At 44.6% G+C, this 23,580-nt stretch overlaps 1 protein-coding gene across 1 annotated transcript in view; it reads left to right on the top strand.

Moving 5' to 3' along the window:
* Nucleotides 1-23,580, top strand: part of MARS1 (methionyl-tRNA synthetase 1) — a 101,472-nt gene that overhangs the window by 664 nt on the left and 77,228 nt on the right. Inside the window, exons 2-7 of the mRNA XM_030196620.1 lie at nt 13,344-13,434; nt 16,067-16,145; nt 16,406-16,540; nt 16,913-16,988; nt 17,817-17,989; nt 21,019-21,131. Of these exons, the coding sequence (XP_030052480.1) occupies nt 13,344-13,434; nt 16,067-16,145; nt 16,406-16,540; nt 16,913-16,988; nt 17,817-17,989; nt 21,019-21,131 (667 nt within the window). The remainder of the gene's footprint in view (nt 1-13,343; nt 13,435-16,066; nt 16,146-16,405; nt 16,541-16,912; nt 16,989-17,816; nt 17,990-21,018; nt 21,132-23,580) is intronic.

The following is a 23,580-nucleotide window of genomic DNA, read 5'->3' as shown; positions in this document are numbered from 1 at the left end:
ATAGGGTTGTTGGTCGTTAAAAGCCAGGACTGGTCAAAATACACCTACTGGATTTGGATAAGCAGGTACCTATGAAGATAGTAGTGCTGTGGGCTGCTGGTGCCAACCGGTTCTGTCATCTGGGAAGCCACACCTGTGCTGGGAAAGAGCAGATGCCCTGGGATGAAATAGCTATTAGGCAGGGACAGCAAATGTCATAAAACAATTAATTATTTCCTCTGGCTGGGCACAACATTCACCCAGGCTCTAAGTCCCTTCTTCCCCACTTTACTTTATAAAAATGCAATCATTTAACCAACCTGATCAACTACTCAGGCGTATAGGAGTAGCTTAGATCAGTGGCTTGAGATCCTGGGGAATTTGGTTTAATTCCCACTGTGGCTCCTTGTGACCTTGGGCAAGTTGTCTAACTCTCCATTGCCCCAGGTACAAAATTCTAGACTGTGAGCCCACTAGGGTCAAAGAAAGTACCTGCATATAATTAAATATAAACTGCTTTGGTTGTTTCGCAAAAAGGCAGTATATTCAATCCATGATTCTTTACTCTATTGAAAAGAGGATGATCTGCATAAACAGAATAAGCATTTATTAACCTTATCAACTATTAGCTAGGTAGGAAGGGGGAACATTACCTAAAAACAGAGAAAAATGTTGGCAGATAAAGACCATATGGCTCATCCAGTCTGCCCATCCATGCTATCTATTCTCCGTATCACTGCTTTAGAGATTCTATGTACTTGTCCCAAGCTCTCTTGAATTGATACGGTTTTCATCTCTACCACTTCCACTGGGAGTCTGTTTCACAAATTTACTACCCTTTCTGTGAAGAAATATTTCCTCAGGTTACTACTGTTTTGGGATCTTGCCAGGTACTTGTGACCTGGATTGGCCACTGTTGGAAACAGGATGCTAGGCTTGAAGGGCCTTCGGGCTGTCCCAGTATGGCAATACTTATGTGTCCCTTTCACCTTCATCCCACACCCCCCACCCCTTGCTCCAGAACCTCCTGTGTATTTACATTGCTTATGTATGTAAATGTCTCTCTCATATCTCTCCTCTCCTGCATTTCTTCTTACTGCTTGGGCTGGGAATCCATGACTGGGAATGGCTTTACCGCTATGGATCTTAATAACTTCTTCCAAGAGGCCTAGCATGGTGTTAGTTAAAAGACTGCATCTTGGACTGGGTTGATGGCTTAGTGGTGAACTTTGCCTACTGCCATTTTGAAGACTTCTGAAGAAATCTAGCCCAAGATTTGGGTTAGATTTCTGGGCCCCACTTTTGCTGCTGGAGATGCTGCAGAGGCAACGTTATAGCCCCTAAGTACAAGGGTGAGGAGATGGTCTCAGCCATTGCTCAGTAGTCACAAGTGAGGGGTAATTTTGTAAAGCATTTTCTCTTTGCAAATCCTCTGTTTCATGTGGAAAACAGCTCTCATAAAATTGTGTGGGGCAGGGTCACAATGTGGTGAGTAGGGAAGGGCGTGATTCTTGGATGTTCTGAGAGCCATTCCTTGGTCTGAAGCCATTGATGAGAATCTTGGTGCTTTTGGAGTTCTTTTTATCAGTTGGTTCCCTGAGAGAGTATATAGACAGATGGAGATCATCGCTTCCAATGCTTTGATTAAATAAGGTGGCATGGAAAGATAAAAATACTCCTCGCCCCACAAAAACATGATGGTAAAGTCTATGGCTTTCAACCTTGTGCTCGTAATGGGAGAAGTCTTGATTAGGAAGCTTGCTGTAGAGGTGAATTTTGGTAAAATCTCTGATCAGTTGGGGTCGGTGTCTCAGACCTCTGGGGACCTTTTTAGTTTCATGGACATGTTGGAACAATAAGTGTCACATTGAAGAGGAGCTTATAGGTGTGTTCACAAACATAGCAAAATTGGCTCTCTTAACACACTGACGAGCTGGAAAATTGAGCATACTACTACTACTTAACATTTCTAAAGCGCTACTAGGGTTATGCAGTGCCATACAGTTTAACATAGAAGGACGGTCCCTGCTGAAGGAGCTTACAATCTAAAGGACAAATGTACAGACAGTCAAATTGGGGCAGTCTAGATTTCCTGAATAGGTATAAAGGTTAGGTGCCGAAAGCAACATTGAAGAGGTGGGCTTTGAGTAAAGATTTGAAGATGGGTAAGGAGGGGGCTTGGCGTACAGGCTCAGGAAGTTTATTCCAGGCATAGGGTGAGGCAAGGCAGAAAGGGCGGAGTCTGGAGTTGGCGGTGGTGGAGAAGGGTACTGAGAGGAGGGATTTGTCCTGTGAGCGGAGGTTTCGGGTGGGAACGTAAGGGGAGATGAGGGTAGAGAGGTATTGAGGGGCTGCAGACTGAGTGCATTTGTAGGTAAGAAGGAGAAGGTTGAACAGTATGTGGTATCTGATCGGAAGCCAGTGAAGTGACCTGAGGAGAGGGGTGATATGAGCGGAATATAAGACGTGCAGCAGAGTTCTGAATGGATTGAAGGGGGGATAGATGGTTAAGTGGGAGGCCAGTGAGGAGTAGGTTGCAGTAGTCGAGGCGAGAGGTAATGAGAGAGTGGGTGAGAGTTTGGGTGGTGTGCTCAGAGAGGAAAGGGCGAATTTTGCTGATGTTAAAAAGAAAGAAGCGACAGGTCTTGGCTGCCTGCTGGATATGCGCAGAGAAGGAGAGGGAGGAGTCGAGGATGACTCTGAGGTTGCGGGCAGATGAGACGGGAAGGATGAGGGTGTTATCGACAGAGATAGAGAGTGGAGGAAGAGGAGAAGTGGGTTTTGGTGGAAAGACGATGAGCTCGGTCTTGGCCATGTTCAGTTTCAGGTGGCGGTTGGACATCCAGGCAGCAATGTCAGATAAGCAGGCCAATACATAGGCCGAGCATAGAGGAGCAGTTTAAGGTTTGGGCTTACCAGAATCCATCCTGGACCTAGACGTCTGTGCACTTGGGCATTGGCTGACTGGTCTTGCCAGGTACTAACTACACAGGGGTGTGTTTGGAGCAGGTCCATCATTAAGATCTGAAGAAACTGGACATATGCATCTTTGTGTTGTGATTGTGAAGTTTTTTTTTTTAAATGTATTGTTAGAAACATAACAAAGAAATGAACATTGCAGCAGAATACTGATACAGTAATTGAATAACCTAGTAAGTCAGGTACACAAGTCGAGCAATAAGGCTGCAATATAAAAGCAAACCTTGTCCTATTTAAAGGAACCAGCAATGAGAATATCAAGCTAGTGGTAATGTGTTTAATCTAAAAATAGAAAAGAATTGAGATATGAGGGGAGAAAGTGCTCCTTTTTCAGGGATGTTTATCAAAGCTGGCAGATAAAAGGAGAGAGTTTTCCCCAGTGTGCAGAGCACTTTTATTTATTTAGTACATTTATAGCCTGCCTATCCAAACATCTACAATACAAATAATAGTAGAATTTCCAACAGAAATATCTAGTGTCTTCTAAATAAATACATATGACACAGTGGTCTAGAGGGAAGGTCTCATATGGTCGCCGGGTTATTTTTTGTGATGTAACACCAATGTAGAAGAACCCTTGTTTTTGCTACAGTTGTATTCATCGACTATCCCCTTTCCTGTTTTTTTGATTTTTTTTTGTATTATTATTTTTACTTATTTACTTTTTTTATCAAGTTTCAAATATTTCTTTGAGTGTCTTATGTCTTATATGTGTCACAATTTCCTTTACATATTCCAAGACATCCAATAACTCCCATTTCGGATCGAGTATCAGGCGGTGCACAAAATGCCACGGCTGTGCTTAACATCTCATTGCAACAAAGTGGGTGAAATCAACACTTATCTGTGTGTCCAGGTGCTGGTATTGCCCCGACAAGTGCCTGTTTCGCACTATGTGGCTTTCTCAAGGGATGAGCGCACTCTGGACCTGGAAAAATTAAGTACACATCCGTCAGTGCATCTGTCTGGTATCATGCTCTAGCATAAATATAACATCATTACTCATGGCTCACAGCCCTTACAATGTAATAACAACTGCGTTTTATAGGTGGTGCCGGTACCAACCATATCCGGTTTTCAGTTCCCGGCACTATCTGCGTCGTCTGCGAAAGTGCCTCACATAAAACATCCCCAATGGATGTATGTGTTCAGCCCCTTCGGTTCCAGGGTGTCTAGATGATAAATCCAGAATGTCTCCTGCTGGAGTAATTTCCTGTTCCTGTCTCCTCCCCTGGAAGTTGGAATAACATGATCAATCACCATACATTTCAGGGTATCAACTGGATGATTGTTTTGAATGCAGTGCTGCACCAACGGTGCTCCTATATTCCGTGCTGTAATCCGGGACCGGTGTCCAGTCATCCTGGCGTTCAGAGATCTGCTCGATTTTCCCAATGTATACTTTGTCACACGGGCAGATGATATAATATACAATGTACGGAGTACGGCAGGTGGTGTGATGTCTAAGCTGATACGTCCTGTGTTTAAAACTGTCGGCTTCAATAGTAGAAGTACACGTTTTACAGTACGGCCTGTTGTAGTTCCCCGCCGGGTAATTCTGCGGGGCTCAATATCTCCTTTAAAATTTTTGACCATGAAAATGCAGTTCTTATCCGGTGCTGCCTAAATAAGGGATGAGATTTCATCACATCCCAATGTTGCCTAATGATATAAGCTGCTTTCTCTCCACCCCGTGCAAACCTCATGACAAAAGTCATCACAGGATCAGTTGTTGCCTCACACTGCTTTGGTTGTAAGAGCAAACCCCTGTTGTATTTGGCACGGGTATATGCTTTCCTCAAGGTTTTCTGTGGGTACTTACGCTGTGCCAAATTCCTGTTAAAATTGTGGGCTTGTGATTTAAAATCCGACTAAAGCGTAAAAGTTGTGAAACGGGGAGACTGTCCCTTAACGCTTTAGGGTGGCAATTACTATATTCCAGTATAGTATTTCTGTTCGTGGGTTTCGTGAATACTTTTGTAAGGAACTTGCGCTGCGATATCACTACCTCCACATCAAGAAAATGGATACTGGTTCTTGAGAACGTCATTGTAAATTGTATCCTAGAATGACAACCATTCAACCATCCGTGAAATGCTTTCAACCCTGCTATGCTGCCGTTCCATAGCGTGAAAACATCGTCAATATAACGTCGCCATAAAAAGATGTTGGCACGGAACGGGGACATCGCTAACCATTTGTTCTCGAATGCAATCATAAAGATGTTGGCAAGGGTTGAGGCAAAAGTGGCGCCCACCACGACTCCAGAAGTTTGCAGATATAATTTATCCTGGAATCGGAAAAAGGTTTTGCATAATGCAACTTTAGTCAGTCTCAATAAGAACTCTGAGGGTACCTCATGTGGTCTTGGTCATTCGTCTAGTACATTCCTGATGACATCCAATAATTCGTTTTGAGGGATCATTGTGTATAACAATTTAATGTCTAGTGTTGCCATTAATACCAAGGTTTCTGGTAGTTGGACTTCTTGTAATATGTTCAAAAAATCCAAACATCTAAGCAGGGAACAATGAAACACTCATAACGCATAAAACATGCAAATACCCAAAGGCACCAAAAAATCCTAAAAACAAAACTAGGTTTTCAACTGCTGCTTAAACTGGGTCACAGAAGAAAACAGGCGTGTGGCCAGAGGAAGGGAATCCACAAAAGTGAGCCAGTGACCACAAAAACTGGATTGCAAATTTCCTCCAAACACACCTAATAAAACGAAGGAACAACCAATAAATCCAAATGTTGAGACCGCCGCACCCTTGTAGGGCGATAGACCCGCAAACACTGCACCAAAGCCAATGGAGCAGCACCCTGGTGTACCTGAAACATCAAAAAACAGGAGCTTAAACTCAGTACTTTGCACCACAGGTAACCAATGCAATACCTTCAAACAGCAAATTCGCTTCTCCCTCCAGTATCCAGTGCTGTTTAGGGTTTTTTTTCCATCATGAAGGCAGAGCGACCTGGGCGGAAACAGCAAAATTCTATAGCATTTAGAGGCCCAATCCGCCATTGGAGCCCACTGAAGCTGGGACCAGTTTCTGCGATGAATGACAGAGCCTGCTCTGGAGTGGAGCAGTGTGATTTGAGACTGTCCAGCAGCAGGCCTGGCAACTGAATTATCATTAACTAGTCTTTAACCCAGGATGTTGAGGGAACTTTCACTGGGAACTTTGCTGAGGAAGCACTTCAATGCGTGGAGTGGTTGTAGGGGGACTGGGAGTGGAGGAATAGCCTAGTGGTTTGTGCAGTGGGCTGAGAACTGGGGAAACTGGGTTCAATTCCTACTATAGCTCCTTGTGACCCTAGGTGAGTCACTTAACCCTGTATTGCCTCAGGTACAAAAAAAACTTGAATTATGAGCCCACGAGGGACAGAGAAAGTAATTGCATATAATGTGAATAAACGATTTGGTTGTACCAAAGAAAGGTGGTATATCAAATCTGTGACCGTTTACCCTGAGTCTGTTGAGGAGAGAGACTCAGCTGCTCACCCTCTCCTTCTTGATGAAACAGGAGCCTTTTGGATAATTTAGGAAAGTTGAAGAAACCCAGGGTGCTAATGGTGTGGTATATGGAATCTTTTAAAAGCATTGAAGTGGGTACAAGATAGATGTTGCATAGTGGATGCTTCAGGCTTCAGTTCAGGCATGCTGTTTATTGATGCACATGAGCAGGTATTGGGGGGGCTGGGGGAGGGAGGACAGGATAGAGGAGAATCGCTGGACATGGATGGGAGAGGAAGGCAGGGAAGAGAGAATTGCTGGACATGGATAGGAGGAGACAGAGGAGAATTGCTGGACATGGAGGGGAGGGCAGGGGAGAGAGGAGAATCGCTGGACATGGATGGAAGGGGAGGGCAGGGGAGAGAGGAGAATCGCTGGACATGGATGGGAGAGGAGGGCAGGGGAGAGAGGAGAATCGCTGGACATGGATGGGCGGGGAGGGCAGGGGAGAGAGGAAAGTCGCTGGACATGGATGGGAGGGGAGGGCAGGGGAGAGAGGAAAATCGCTGGACATGGATGGGAGGGGAGGGCAGGGGAGAGGAGAATTGCTGGACATGGAGGGGAGGGCAGAGGAGAGAGGAGAATCGCTGGACATGGATGGGAAGGGAGGGCAAAGGAGAGAGGAGAATTGCTGGACTTGGAGGGGAGGGCAGGGGAGAGAGGAGAATCGTTGGACATGGATGGCAGGGGAGGACGGGGCAGAGGAGAATCGCTGGACATGGATGAGAGGGGAGGAGGGCAGAGGAGACATACTGGACATGGAGGGGAAGTCAGCGAAGAGAGATTTGCTGGATATGGATGTAAGGGGGGAGGGCAGGGAAGAGTGGAGAATCGCTGGACATGGATGGCAGGGGAGGACGGGATAGAGGAGAATTGCTGGACATGGGAGTTGAGGGCAGGGGAAAGAGGATGGAGACATGCCGGACATGGGTGGAAGGGAGGGAAGATGGGGAGGGGAGGGCATGTGAGAGAGGAGAAATGCTGGAAATGGATGGAGAGGAGAGCAGGAGATAGAGAATTGCTGGACATGGATGGATGGAGGGGTTGGCAGGGAGAGAGGAGAAATGCTGGACTTGGCTGGAAGAGAGGGGAGAGAGAATTATTGCTTTATATGGATACAGGGGAGGGAGGAGAAATGCTGGACATGGATGGAGGGGAGGGAAGAAAAAAAGAAGAAGATGCACATGGATAGAGATGAGGGAAAGGGGAGAAAAACTGCACTTGGATAGAGAAAATAGGCAAAAGCTGGATCCATGTTACACCTCCTCCAGTCAATTCCACGGAGGAGGACCCAGCTTTTACTTATGGATGTAGGGCAAGAAATGAAGAAGAAGAAAGGAGGAAAGTAAAGAAATAGAAAGGAAGCCCTGGAAACTGAATTAAGAGAACAGATAGCAGCAGAATCAGAGACTGGGACCAATATGGATAGAAAACAAGGTCACCAGACAACAAAGGTAGAAAAAATCATTTTATTTTCATTTTAGTGTTTAGAATATGTCCAATTTGAGAATGTACATCTGCTGTCTTATTTTGCACTGGGTATACTGGAGCTGTAACAGCTTACAGAAATTATTTATAATGAATAAAAATCACATTATTTTTTTCTCCTATACTAGTATAATATTTTCAGTGATGTCTGTTTATATGCGCCGTGGCTGGTATAAGGGTTGTGGTTATCATGGGAGTGGAGCCATATGTGGTGACCCCACCCATAATGAGTACCGGCACCTTTTTTTCTACAAAAAAAGCACTGTTTAAAACAAATAGGAGTAAATTTTTTTCACTCAAAAAATAGTTAAGCTCTGGAACTCGTTGCCAGAGGAAGTGGTAATGGTGGTTAATCTGGTTTTAAGAAAGGTTTGGACAAGTTCCTGGAGGAAAAAGTCCATAGCCTGTTGTTGAGATGGACATGGGGGAAGCCACTGCTTGCCCTGGGATTGGTAGCGTGGAATGGTGCTACTAACTGTGTTTCTGCCAGGTACTTGTGACCTGGATTGGTCACTGCTGGAAGCAGGATACTGGGCTGGATGGACCATTGGTCTGACCCAGTATGGCTGTTCTTATGTTGTTTTGACTGCAGCTGCTCTTTGCTGTCCCTAATGACAGGTCCAGCCCTGCCTCTCTCCAGAACACAATCCTCCTCTATCTCAAGAATAGACAACCTTGATCCTTACAGAAAACACATTGCATAGCCATCATAGATATTCAGAAAACCTGACTAGCTTATAGCACTCAACACCTGGGGTTCCCTACTCCCAACCTAACCCCTGCCTTCCACCCTGTAAACGTCTTTATTGTTTACTCATAATTATCTGTCATCCAGCTTCTAACCTTGTTAGCCACTTTGAGGCTCATCCTAACAATGTTCAGTTTAACCTCTTTATGAAGGACAGCACTGAAAGTTTTTCTAAAATTCATCATGTCAACAACCTTCTGCATGAGAACAGCTTCCTAGCACTTTAAGAACCAAGTACAAAAGCTGATCGAATACTAAAAATGATCAGAACCCCCCCCCCACACACACACACACACACACACACCATTCATCAGCAAGCTGTGTGCCTCCATCTAGAATTCAATTCTGGCCACTGAAAATAAAATTTATTTATTCATTTATTTATAGTTTCTATAAATGCATAAAAATAAAAACTAAAAATACAATAAAAAATAAATGGATCAGAAAATCAAATAAAAATGTTAAAATCTCAAATAACCCTTACAATTTAGAGACACACAAAGATAGTTAAGATGCTTCCTGCTTTATATTTCAACTAGCTAGATCTCTAGTTTCTGCCCCCTTTTAAAATTATTTTTATTGATAGACCTCGCTGTAAAACCACATCTCAAGTCTCTTTTGAATCTTTGCAAAGGTGGTGACGCCCTGAATACCAACAGGTAGTAAAGTCCCTTAGTGTTGGTGCCTCATATGCAAAAGTGGACCGTCTTCTACGCGCTAGCCTCATTCTAAATGATGAGAGGATTATCATGAAATTCCCTTGATAAGATCACAATGCCTTTGCTAGCACATTTGGGATTACATAACAAGACAGACAAAATGGTGTGCTTGTAAAAAAAAAAAAAAAAAAAAAATTAAAAGCTTGAAAAACAGGTAAAACAACAAATATAGGCAATCTGTAGACCCAGGTCCCAACAAACACAACACCACGAGTCTTCACCCACTGCCACCTGGACTTTTCAACTATTATACAGTCACCAACCCATTCCCACCCCTGATTCTTGGTCAGAAGCCACAGGAAAAAAACCTGTCTTCTACTACTACTAAGCATTTCTATATCGCTACAAGGCATACGCAGCGCTGCACAAACAGAAGAAAGACAGTTCCTACTCAAAGAGCTTACAATCTAATAGACAAAAAATAAAGTAAGCAAATCAAATCAATTAATGTGTACAAGAAGGAGGAGAGGGAGGGTAGGTGGAGGGGAGTAGTTACGAGTCAAAAGCAATGTTAAAGAGGTGGGCTTTCAGTCTAGGTTTAAAGGTGGCCAAGGATGGGGCAAGATGTAGGGGCTCAGGAAGTCTATTCCAGGCGTAGGGTGCAGCAAGACAGAAGGCGCGAAGTCTGGAGTTGGCAGTAGTGGAGAAGGGAACAGATAAGAAGGATTTATCCGTGGAGCGGAGTGCACAGGAAGGGGTGTAGGGAAGGACGAGTGTGGAGAGATACTGGGGAGCAGAAGAGTGAGTACATTTATAGGTTAGTAGAAGAAGTTTGAACAGGATGCGAAAACGGATAGGGAGCCAGTGAAGCGACTTGAGGAGAAGGGTAGTATGAGTAAAGCGACCCTGGCGGAAGACGAGACGGGCAGCAGAGTTTTGAACCGATTGGAGAGGGGAGAGGTGACTAAGTGGGAGGCCAGCAAGAAGCAGATTACTGTAGTCTAAACGAGAGGTGATAAGGGTGTGGACGAGGGTTTTGGTAGAGTGCTCGGAAAGAAAGGGGCGGATTTTACGGATGTTGTAAAGAAAGAAACGACAGGTCTTGGCGATCTGCTGGATATGAGCAGAGAAGGAAAGAGAAGAGTCAAAGATGACCCCAAGGTTTCGAGCTGAGGAGACAGAGAGAGCCATCAACAGAAATAGAAAACGGGGGGAGTGGGAAGGTGGAGTTGGGGGGAAAAATGAGAAGCTCGGTTTTGGTCATGTTTAATTTCAGGTGGCGTTGAGACACCCAGACAGCAATGTCAGACAAGCACGCTGAAACTTTGGTTACCATGGACATCAAGTCTGGCCACCAAGAGGGCAATTTTATAAGGTGATGCCTAGATGAGAAGTCTAAACAGGTGCCTATCTTTTGAGTTTATAAAATATGCAACCAGTCCAAGAAATTTGTGCATATATTCTATATACATACCGTTGTTGTTTTATAAAATGTTCATGCACATCACAGTTCTGCCCAAAATTCACCTCCAAGAATGCCCACACTTTCTATGTAAACATGCACAAAAAAGCCCCACAAATTTTTTAAAAATTCTTTTTATTAACTTTTAACAGTGCTAATACAAATACAACTCTGTCATGGTAAATTGGTCCTTGCACACTGTCAAACCAAGACATATGCGTCCTCCCTCTCCCCAACATTTACCATGACCATTATTGGCGAGGGAGGTTAGCAGTTACCCTTAACTAAGATCCCCATCCATTACACCAGTGGTTCCCAAACTGGTGCTTGGGGAAACCCAACCAGTCAGGTTTTCAGGATTTCTACAATGAATATTCATAAGTTAGATTTGAATGCAATGGAGGCAATACATACAAATCTAACTCATGAATATTCATTGTAAATAACCTGAACAAAATTGACTAGCTGAGATTCTCCCAGAAGTAAGAAATCAAAACGTCCACATTTATTCACCACGTAAGACAATATATAAATAACGAGAAGTCAGGCACGGCCGTGTTTCACCCTCTCAAGAGCTGCATCAGGGGCTTGTTAAAATACCCAGAGGTGCTACCTCAGAGTACCACCTGCTACTTTAAAGAAAAAAAAAATCTTCTGTCCTAAGCAGCAGCAGCATGCAGTAGATCAGTGTTTCCCAAGTCCAAGCCAATCAGTTTTTCAGGATATCCACATGCGTAAGCTTGATTTGCATACAATGCCTCCATTATATGCAAATCAATTTCATGCATTTTCATTGTGGACATACTAAAAGCCTGACTGGCAAGGGTACTTCAGGACCGGACTTGGGAAACACTGCAATAGATGACTAGTCAGATTGGCGATGTGAAGCCCTGCCCAGCGCATCCCAGGATACACTGGGCAGGGCTGGGTGCTGCCATTTTGCAGGCGGCGTTGAAGGAAGAGGAGGGAGCCCACCTCCCTCCTCCAACTCAAGGGAGGGTGAGGGGGATTGACAACGGCCCAGTGGACCACCAGGGACTTACTCATGCTGGGGGGGGATGGGACCAGAGGTCTGCCGGACCTCAAGCCCCTGTTTTGCCTTGCTCGGAGCAGGGGTAGTTGAGGTCTGGTGGTCCCATGGACCTCCAGCCCCTGTGTTTGACACCCCAGACCTGTCAAACAAGTGCATGAGGCAGGTACAATCCTCACGCACTTCTTCCCTATGATCAGAGAGAATTGCATGCTTAAATTAGTATGTCATTTTCTCTGATCATAGGTCCAGTAAAGCCCCGCGCTGTTCCAGCGCTATTTTTTAGAGCACTGTTTGGAACAGCGCAAGGCTTTTGATCATCTGCTTGCCAGTGTTGAGTGCAAGGACTTATGCCTGCTGATATACTACTACTATTTAGCATTTCTATAGCGCTACAAGGCGTATGCAGCGCTGCACAAACATAGAAGAAAGACAGTCCCTGCTCAAAGAGCTTACAATCTGATATGTGGCGTAAATCCTGGCGTGCAAGTTGGGCACACAACCCCAGGAATTCTAGAATACTGCGTGTACATTTTTGGAACGCCCCAACCTGCCCATGCCCCTCCCATGGCCACATCCCTTTTAGGGTTGTGTGTGACACTTGGTGTGCAGCATTATAGAATACTGTGTAGGCAGATGAGTTCATAACTCTAGATGAGTGCAAATTAACACCGATAATTTTATTAGGATTTTACCACCTTTTTGAAGGAATTCACTCAAGGTGGTGTACAGTAAGAATAAATCAAACATGAGCAGTAGGTAATTACAGCAATAAAAATATTCAAATAATACAAAGAATGGCATAGTATACTACGTACAATGTCAACACAATAGAACGTTTTAATTGACAGTATAGGGTATAAGCAAAGATGGAACATATAGATAGGTAATAGAGTAGTGGAGGTAGAAAATAAGGTGACTAATTTAAAGAAAGTTGCACATGAGGTCAGAGATGGTTTAATATTATCTCAGCTAGGGTAGGAGTGGATAAACATGTCCTGCTGCAGTATGTGCAGCCTGTGTCACTCCTTGTGTGTGTGAGTGAGACTAATACTTTAATCACTTCTTCCATTAAAGGCCTGATTGAAAAGCCAAGCTTTCACCTGCTTTGTGAAATAGAGATAGTCTTGTGTTACGCAGAGCCTTTCAGGGAGTCAGACTACAGGGCTTTCTCTTGTTACCTCACATATTCATTTAGATGTTAAGTTGTTTAGGGATGTGACTTATTAAACCTGAGTTTGAAAAAAGCTGTAAGCTGCCTTTCAGCATTATTTGGAAAGGTTAAATAAATCCCCAGTTATTCATATATAATGTACAGTAGGGAGCTCAGCAGCAGCTAATGATACACCCTCTAAGATGAGGTCTTTAAGAGAGACTGGCACTGTCCTGATCTGAAAAGCACAAATCCAAGTGTAGCCATTGACCCAAGGCTTCTCTTGTCTGGTAAATATAAATCCGTTTATTTCTTTTGAATTTAGATCCTGTTGTTCCTTTCCTTACCACTCCGAGGCTCCCAGCCCTGCAGCTGGACAGTGGAAACTTCCTTTTCTCTGCAAATGCCATTTGCCAGTAAGTGCTCTGCTCTTTCTGTTTCAGGGGGTAAATAAAAACTGGCTTCCTAGATGCCACTCTGAGGGTGATTTGATAAGTTTTCTGCACGTGAAGCACATTTCAGAAGCGGAAAAAGCTATAAAGAGTAGGCACAGTGCAAGGTTGTGTCTACTTTTGTGTGGTTTGGGCTTATGCATTCCAGGGGGGCATGGTTTGGGCAGAGCTAGAATGTTCATGTGTATCTTATTAAAACACACATCACACCCTCTTTGGAGCCGTGCGCACATCTGCACAGGATTACTTGTTCATTACTGTTGGTTATTCTAGGAGCCTTTTTAATAAAGTCACATAAGCAGCCTATGTGGCCTTTATGAAACGGTCAATCAAATGAAAATCTCAAAACAACAAGGAAAATCCACGTGTATTTTAGAGAGCACATTGAAATTGTCTAGGTTTTAAAATATCATTCACATTAAAAGACTTTTACTAAAGATTAGTTCATGTTATCTGCAGCAGGCCCATAGGGATAAAATGGGTCCTCTGGAAGGTAACATGCACTAATCTTTAGTAAACTAGTAAAAAAAGGCCCGTTTCTGGAACGAATGAAACGGGCGCTAGCAAGGTTTTCCTGGGAGTGTGTATGTTTGAGAGAGAGAGCCAGAGTGAATGTGCGGGTGTGTGACAGAGTGAGACTGTCTGTGTGACAGTGTGTGTGTGAGAATGAGAGTGTGTGACAGGGCCCCCTCCCCTGTTCCTAATGCCCCTCACCCCGTTCCCTCCCCTCCTTTTCCTCCTCCTTCCCACACTTTGGGTTCCTTAAGGCTTTCAAAAGTCTATGTACCCCCATGGCCCTAACGCCCAGTATCCAGATACCCCACCGCTTTCCTCCTCACCCCTCCCCCAAGATGTAATACTTTCAAGTCCTTCATTTTTTAAAAAAAGTGTCCTATCTACCCTGTGTACAAATGCCCGGCATTCAGATTGTGTTCCTCTCGTAAATTTTCATTTCTTTCATTCATTCAGAACTACCCCCCCCCCCCCCCCCCCCCCCGAACACTTTTGGTTCCTTCAGTCTTTTAAAACTGTCTATGTACCCTGTGTGCTAATGGCCAGCATTGAGATTGTTTTCCTTTCCCAAATGTTCATGTCTTTCAGTCGTTCAGAACTCCCCCCCCTCCCTCCATTTAACACTTTCTGTTCCTTCAGTCTTTTAAAACTCTCCTATCAACCCTGTGTCCTAATGGCCAGCACTCAGATTGTTTTGCTTTGCCAAATTGTCTGTCACTGAGGTCAGTGCGTGCCTGCCTAGCAGACCACTTCCGGCAGGCACGGTCCCAAGCACATCCTGTTGGAGGTGAGATTTATTATATAGGAAGACCCCAATTGTGAATTAATATGATGTCGGACAAGTATTGCACTTTTGTGATGATGAATAAAAGCCATCTAATAAATGATTATAATGTGGAAGTCATACGTGGCTATCAGTGGCCAGTAGTTGCTTCAGGTATGATGGTCCCGTTAAATATTAGTCTAGACGTTTCTATAAAGCAGGCAAAGCATAGTTTTATTTTTGGGCATTTCACAAAGGCACCATGTTGTTTGTTTATTTATTTGTTGCATTTGTATCCCACATTTTCCCACCGATTTGCAGGCTCAATGTGGCTTACAATTTTCCGTCATGGTTTTCGCCATTCCAGAATAAAAGATACAATTAGTATTACTTAGAGAACATGGGAACATAATGAAAAATGAACTATCAGGTAAAAAGAGAAAACATTCAGTTGGTATTAAATATAGGATATGGTTGACATAGTAAAATTAGACGATCAGGTAAAAAGAGAATACCTTCAGAATATCAAGTTAGTGGTAATGTGTTACAGTTCTTATTATGGATCATCGTGGTATGCCTTGTTAAAGAGATGAGTCTTCAGTGCTTTATGAAATTACCTCCTCTGTGGGTGCTCTTTGCCTGTGGGGTTTGCACCATAAATGCAAAAATACAGTCCCTATGAAAAAATGACCTTGCTTTCTAAGTGGCCAATAGTTTTATATGGAGTGGAGGAGTGGTCTAGTGGTTAGGGTGGTGGACTCTGGTCCTGGGGAACTGAGGGACTGAGTTTGATTCCCACTTCAGGCACAGCTCCTTGTGACTCTGGGCAAGTCATTTAACCCTCCATTGCCCCAGGTACAAATAAGTACCTGTATATGTAAGCCGCATTGAGCCTGCCATGAGTGGGAAAGCGCGGCGTACAAATGTAACTAAAATAAAATAAAAAAATACTCGGTAACATACACAGGTTTGAATAACAAAACCTACATGCCTTGTTTCTCTCTTCAGAGTCCATTGTTTTAATCATGTGCATACTTTCAGCCTCAGACAGGTTGGGCAGTACTCAGTATCTATGTCCATGGCCCTGTCCTGGATCTAATTAACGCAGCTTGGAATGTTTCACCCCTGCTTAAAATATGCCCTGGCTAGAAGTTATACAGGCATGTGTGAATCCATGTGCTCGGTTTTCACAAGGTGGCCCGTGTTCTATTTAAAGCTGCACAGAGAAGATGTCAGACTTGAGCACTGGGAAGATGTTTCACAGGAAGAGAGAGGTGTCGGCTTCCTCTGTCACAAGTTTCCCCTCTCTCCTTTGCTTAGGTTCTTCTTCTTGTCCCTTGGGGAGGAGCCCAGTGATTCCACTAACCAGTGGCTGGAATGGGAAGTAACGCAGCTTCAGGTGAGTGACCTGATAAAGTGCCTGGTCTCCAGATGTGTTTTGCATGTGGTACTCTGTATATAAATGCACAAAAAAAGCCTAATACTGAGTGAAAGATAAATACAGCAGTCATAAAGAAAATTGTACTGGTATACTGTGAAGACAGGGATTAGCAGAGTCCTCTTGCTATAAGTGAGAGATCTGCTGTCTGACTGGCTGCTTCAAAACTAATACCCCTCCTTTTTTTTTCCTTCCCTTCCCCCTGTTACTGGGGTTTGCAGCCTGTGGTTGTGGTTGCCCTTTATCACCATGTGGTACAAGGGAAGAAAGGAGAAGAGGTTCTGGGGACCATAAGGAAACAGCTAACCTATATTGATGACAGCCTGGCTGAGGATGGCAAACCTTACCTCACCGGTGTAAGTACCTGGCTAGGTAGTTCTTGCTTATAACCCTTAGCTCTATTTTTAATATTGTAAGCCCTGAGGGCCTGATGTAGTGAATGACTTTCCCCATTTTGTATCTCTGAGGAAAAATGCTTAGTACATCTAGCCTGAAAGCCTGAGTTAAGAGCTTCAGATTGGGATCCTTCCTCTCCTACTGACAAAGTGAAAGTGAGGTTTTACCTCCCTCTATCTTTTTTTAATTCCTGGCTCTGCCGTAGGTACATTGTGACCTTGGACAGTCTCTAGATATTCCTCTAGCAGAGGGTTTGGATGGGGCGGGTTAAAACGAGGTTTCAGTTGCTGCCTTCTTTGACCCTGCAGCTCTGTGGCATTTTCCTTCTACAGGACAGGGAGTCGGTTGCTGATGTTGTTCTCTGGGGCACACTTTATCCTCTGATATCAGACTCGTCTTGTTTTCTAGGTAAGTGCTGCATCATTTTGATTGCGTTTTCTATGGCTTTACCTATGTGAACAAAAGTGACTATGGCGGTATCTATAGATCTCATAAATGAGAAATTTCCAGACCTGTGTTTATTGCCAGAATTGTGGTGCAAGCACAGTGTGACTAGTATTTTAATTTTATTTATTTTACAAAATTTATAATCTGCCTATCCAAAAATCTGGGCGGAGTACAATAAAACAAACATAATCAAAGCACATAAAACACCATCAATGCGCTGGAACATAAATAAAGCCTTAAGCTTGATCTGAGAGATGACCCCCCCCCCCCCCCCCCCCTCCAAACTATACTTCAGAGAATGCTCTCTGAAACAGCAAAACATTTATCTGTTTCTTAAATACCACCGAAGAAGTCAATTGCTGTACAGAAAGAGGCAAAGCATTCCACAACTAAGGTCCAACAACAGAAAATTCCGCACACGAACAGCCTGCAGTCGAATACTGTGGACCGAGGGAACAGTCAACAATTCTTGACTTGCGATCGCAAGGATCTTGTAGGATAATACTTCTGCAACTTATAAACACACAGTACAGCTCGTGGTACGTCCATCTGACACGAAATAGTCATGCGCTGCCTATTTACTATCCTTCTGAATTTTGTATGCTGACACTTGGCATGTGTGTAATATCTGTCAGCAAAAGGCCAGCCTGTGGTGCACACACCCATCGTGTCTCTAAACGTGTAGGATCAGTGCTACTGAAGTACTGCTTTTAACAGAGGGTAGAGAGTATTTTTAAAACACAAATCAGTGGTTTTGTTAATATATTTATGTACATGTTATATTTGCAGAGGAGTTAAAATCTTTACAGAGGTGGTTCCAGCAGATGAATTTCTCAGAGCCATGTGTGAAAGCCGTGGAATTCATGCTGAAAGGCAAGGGGTGTCAGGTGTTCAAATCGCACCTGCAGAAACAGCCTCTTCCAGTCATCGCCTTGGAGAAACCAGCATCTAATGAGCCTGAGGTACAGCAATCAAGCTAGTAACTGCCCCCTTTGTCCTGTGCAGCACGGGGTTCCCTGCAGTGGCGTAGCTACGTGGGGCCTGAGGGGGCCTGGGCCCCCGTAGATTTTGTCCTGGACCCCCTCCCCCGCCGCCGCCTACCTTCGTTTTTGCTGGCGGGGGACCCCAATCCCCGCCAGCCGACGTCCCCTTCGTCCTGCAGTCAAAAAAATTCTTCGTTCTGTTGCATGCTGACGTCCTGCACGTACAACGTGCAGGATGTCAGCATGCAACAGAACGAAGATTTTTTTTTTGGATTCAGGATGAAGAGTCGGCTGGCGGAGATTGGGGTCCCCCGCCAGCAAAACCGAAGGTAGGCGACTGTGGGGGAGGGCTCGCGGCGGGGGGGGGGGAGTTCGTGAAAAGTGGCGGCAGGTCGGCAATGGCGGGGGGGGTCAGTGGCGCCGGGGGGGGGGGATAAAATGTGCCCCCTCACCTCGGGCTCTGGACCCCCCTACCACCGAAGTCTGGCTACGCCCCTGGTTCCCTGGATAGCCCTGAAGTTAGTGCCATATGTGGCAGACCATTCCTTTCTCAGTCTGGGATTGGTGCTGCTGTGCTAGTCTAATGAAGGAGGTTTTTACAGGAGACGGTATGATGTCAAAAAGTTGAAGCTGTCTTTCCTGTGCATCCGCCATATTGGTGTACCCTAAATAAACAAATGATCAGCGTACGGATGTACACAGAGGAACAGTCAGAACTGTAACCCGAGGTTAAATAATTTTTACCTCTGGGGGGGGGGGGGGGGTGAGGAAACTCCTATTGGTGTCTGCGGTTAGAGGCCATGTGAGCAGGTGTTCCAGAGCAGCAGACTTGTTTTTGGAGCTGTGGGAGGCTCAATTTTTGTAGGGGGCAGCTGTAAGAAAGGCCTCGGCTCTGCCTGAGCCTCAGGTCGAGTTATGGGGACTCGCAGCTCCAAAAACAAGTCTGTCACTCCGGAGCGTCCGCACCCACTGCGGGACAGTGGCTCCCCCCCCCCCCCCCCCCCAAGGTAAAAAAAATAATAATAATTTAACCTTTGGTGTTAGAACGGAATTACCTTTCGTCGGTTAGAGTAGTAACACCAGGCTTCCCAAGGCAGATTACAACAGTTAAGATGAGCCCATCAAGAAATAGGATATCCTCACTGAAATTTGGCCATATATTACTGTACTCTATAGAACAGTATAAGGAAAATGAGCACAAAATACAAATAGGTTTTTTACTGCTGTTTCTACTGGCTATTGTTTGTGCAGTTTTAATGATTTTTAATTTTATCCCATGATATATATCTACATATGGGAAGTTTTCAAATTAAAAAAAGCTGTCAAATTTAAACAAAAAAAATTCACACATAGGAAGTCATAAGCACCTGATATTGTTTTTATGTAGTTTGTCATAAGCAAAATTAAAGGCATGTACTGCAGCACTGAAATCCACAGTACAGCATTGCAAATAACAAAGCAAGCTCTGGAGCACTGACAAAAAAACATTTTAAATATAAACTTCACCCCCGATCCGCTCCTAACAAAGAATGCAAAACCAAGGAGGTTTACTAAAACAATTATAAACCTTACAAGTTTTGCTATTTGTTTTCAATAGCGTCTGTGAATGTTTGGGGATCGTTCAATATGGTGGCAAGCTCCACCCACTGACTTCATCCCCCCCAGAATGGGCCAAATAGGTTCATGCCGTCTCAGTTTATAAAACCTCCTTGAATCTAACTCGGGGTGCCGCCATGAGAGGTCACTTTTTCAGCTGTTTGTGCTGGACTCTGGGTTTTGAGCATAGTGGGAATGTAATCATCCAAGCACAGCCAGAGGGCAGCGGGGTTTGGATCCCCCTTGGTGAAATTAGCAGTTATTTTAAGGGCTGAGCCTTGGACTTCATGACAGCCTTGTTACTCCTAAGTCAGAGGATCTCACCGGTCAAATCTTCATTAGGTAAAATATGAAGGGAAGCAAGGTCAGTACCAGGCAAACTTTAAGAAGCAGATGAAGATATGACCTTGTGCAGTCCTTTCCAAGCTTGTCCTGGTGACCCCACCACTAGCCAGGTATCTAGGATATCTGCAATGAATATGCTTGAGAGAATTCTTTGCATACATTGGGGAGGAATGTATACAAAATTAACTCCTGCTTAGTCATTGAGGATATTTTGAAATTCTAATTGTGGGGGTCACCTGGACAAACCTGAAAGTCCTGCAAGTCCTGTCTCCTCAGCTCATAACCTTGGGGCCATTTTTGACTCTCTCTCTCTCTCTCTCTCTCTCTCTCTCTCTCTCTGCACATATCCCAACAGACTGTTAAAACGTGTCATTTCTTTCTGTAGAACATCACCAAAATTAATCCCTTCCTTTCTGAGCACACTACCAAAACCCTTAGCCATACTCTTATCACCTCTTGCTTAGGCTACTGCAACTTGCTTCTCACAGGTCTTCCACTAAGCCATCTCTCTCCCCTTCAATCTGTTCAAAACTCTGCTGCACGTCTTATATTACCAGTGTCGCTATGCTCATATTAGCTTTCTCCTCAAGTCACTTCATTGGCTCCCTGTCCGTTCCCAGTTCAGATCCCACTGCTTTTCTTTGTGGTCTTGGGCAAGTCGCTGATCTCTCCATTGCCTCAGGTACACATTTGAGATTGTAAGCCCTCTAGAGAGGGAAGTACCTAGTGTACCTGAATATAACTCACTTTGAGTTACTACTAAAAGTGTGAGCTAAATCCAGTCAAAGAAAAGAATAATACTGCTATCTGTGCCTGTGGTCACACTTCAGCTGTCTACCCTATATTCATAATTATATTACATTAACGATTTGGTATACTGCTTTTAGTTCAAAAACAGTAGAGCAGTTTACAGTGAGATTTAGCAAGATAGTTTTTAAGCTTGATGAGCAGCGTGATTAGACTTATGGTGGGAGTAACTGAGCGAGAAGAAGTTTTCAGAAATTTCAGTTGCTAATTCTGAGTTTAAAAGCCAGAATGAGAAAATGTTCTAAACAATTTGTTTTTAGGAAGGGGAATTGGCTGAGCGGATTATTTCGGAAGAAGAAATTATGGCAGCTGTAGAAACTTGGACGAGAGGAGCTGCTGCTTGCCCCAAACTTCACCAGCGACAGCATCCTATGTGAGTATTAAACCATAAAAGAGGGACATGGTCTCCTGCAGAAGTTTTGCGTTTGTTTTGCCCCTTTTGGTTTGATCTCTTGTTGGCTGAAGGGATTGTTTCCTCCTAGTCTGAGCTCTAAAAAGGCAATTACTTATCTAGCTAAACCAGTCCACACCTGTGGGTTATATCCCCAAACCAGCAGATGTAGGTAGAGAAAAACCCAGATTCCAGTGTCATCACCAGTATAACAGAAGTGCAGCATGGAGGTAGTTGGTGTTCCTCTACCTCCAGTAGATGATGTAGATTGGAGTCCATCCGTTGGACTGGTGCAGCTGTTTTTGTTGTTTTTTGGTCTGACTCCCATAGGCCCAGGCTACGGTGAGGATCTCATTGATTGAGTCCTAGCGGCCGACGTTTTTTTTTTTCTACCAGGCTCAGTCTACAGGCTACTGCCTAGCTGAACTTGGAGGTCTTCCCAACCCTGGGCTCAGGACCTTTGCCAGTGGACTGGGTCCCTTGACTGTCTTTCACAGGTTTTGTGGGCCCCTGCCAGCCCAGACTAGGTTTGCAGCAGCAGCTTAAAGTTTGTTAAAACAAACAAAAAAAACATCAAAGATAGAGAGCAAAGTGATAAGTACTTGCATTTATTTCCAAAATACTGCAAATATTCTGTTTAATATGTTGTATTATTTTGGTGCGTTATTTTGATTTTTTTTTTTTTTTTTTGGACACACAATTCCTGGAATGTATTCAGTGTGCTTATTATCATCAGTAAACAGAGGAACTGGGGAGACAGCTGATACACAGCACCATATCCACAAAGTGAAGGACTCTTTCCTTACTGTGTTTGAGTCTCACTGTTCTTTTACTGCTGACATAGGTTTTGTCCCCCACTCCAAAGATTTTAACTTGCACTCTGCCCCGTAACCTCACTCTTGTCCCACCCACTTTAGCCTCCCCAAATAGCTGAGTCACCGACCGCCTATGATCAGCCCTGTGGGGGCCCCTGAGATGGGGGGGGGGGGACTTGGAATCCATGCCTGCTCACTGTGGTGATTTTGGAGGCTTTTGCAGGGCTCTTATCTCCTGAAGGGGGCAGGAAACCCCAGGCATTGAGCCAAGGGATCATGTGGCAGCATTTTCTCACCACCTCTGCTGCCCTGGAGTTTCAGGCAGCTATTTTTTGGGGGGGAGGGGGAGGTTATGTGGCCCAAGCCTTGCTCTAATGGTTGCAGTAGCTTCCACCCTTGTCGCCCTCCTAGGCTGAAATCTTTGGTTGCATTTTTGGCAGACTTACTGTATGATATGGTTTGTATGTGTTCCAACTCTGTCACTTCAGTGATGGGGGCTGTCTGACAGCTTAGACTGTCTCTGGCCAGTGGAGTGGCTTCCAAGGACTGTTTTTGCAGACTACCCTTTAAAGTTACTTTGCTCAAAATGCTGGTTAAGGACCTGTGTGAAGCTTGTCCTCAGCGGCTCCTTAAAGACAAGCCGTGGGGAACCTTCAAACCTCAGGACGCTGGAGTCACTGCCCTGATTGGAAATGTTTCCAATCCAAGAAGGCCATGCAGGGGAGCACTGCTGTGAATGGGCAGAAGGTCTAACCCTTTCAAGGGGTGTATTGGCCCAGGGATGGTGGTAGATCCTCTGCCCCTGGTGCCGCCATCCAGAAAGATCCCCAGTGAGATTCAAGGGGTTCTCCCAGGGTTCACGTAGGAGGTCGGCTCAGTCTTTTTGCCTGGGATTGGGCCATTACTTGGGACCAGTGGATCTTGGATGTTGTTCATGAAGGTTATTCCTTAGAGTTCTCATTCCCGTTTCCGATGTCTTTATGGTATCCCCTTGTGGTTCTCCCGCAAACAAAGGGCAATGGAGGACACCTGGTACGTCTTTCAGCTGGGTGCAGTGGAGGATGTGCCTCTGGAGGAGAGAAGGGCCACTATCTACTTGGCTCTCCAAGAAGAGGGCCTCCTTTCGTCCCATCCTGGAAACAAAGGGTGTCGACATTACTGTCACAAAACGCCTAGCCACCCGCCTGGGACTATCCCTGCAGCCACTTAGAGGGTCTATCCTCAGAACAGCTCCAGTCCACCTGCACTTGCTGCTTGTGCTCTACGCTAGCACCCTCCTCCCACCAACTGTGTCCCAACTGCCTCTGGGCAAGTCTCCAGCTCTCAAATTATCCCCAGTGATTCTTAGGTTACTGGAGCCACATTCCCAGTGGTCCCACTGTTCCTAGAAAGCACTAGGCCCAACACACAAACCACCATGATTCTTAGTCCAGACAAGCAGAGGCAATAAACTAAAAATGTTTGTCATGAAAAATTAAATAGTACCTGGGGAGTTCAGGACATATAGCTGCTCACAGGTTTCCAAATATAACTGTTCACAGGGCCTTGGCAAAGAGATCTTTCTCTCTTCTCTCTGGCTAAGACGGGGGCAAAAGCCAGTACATTCTAGATGAATT

The sequence above is a fragment of the Microcaecilia unicolor genome, chromosome 3, assembly GCF_901765095.1.
Source record: "Microcaecilia unicolor chromosome 3, aMicUni1.1, whole genome shotgun sequence".
In the NCBI taxonomy this organism is placed as follows: domain Eukaryota; kingdom Metazoa; phylum Chordata; class Amphibia; order Gymnophiona; family Siphonopidae; genus Microcaecilia; species Microcaecilia unicolor.
The sequence above is the reverse complement of the archived record's forward strand: the minus strand, read 5'-3'. Positions and strand labels throughout refer to the sequence as shown.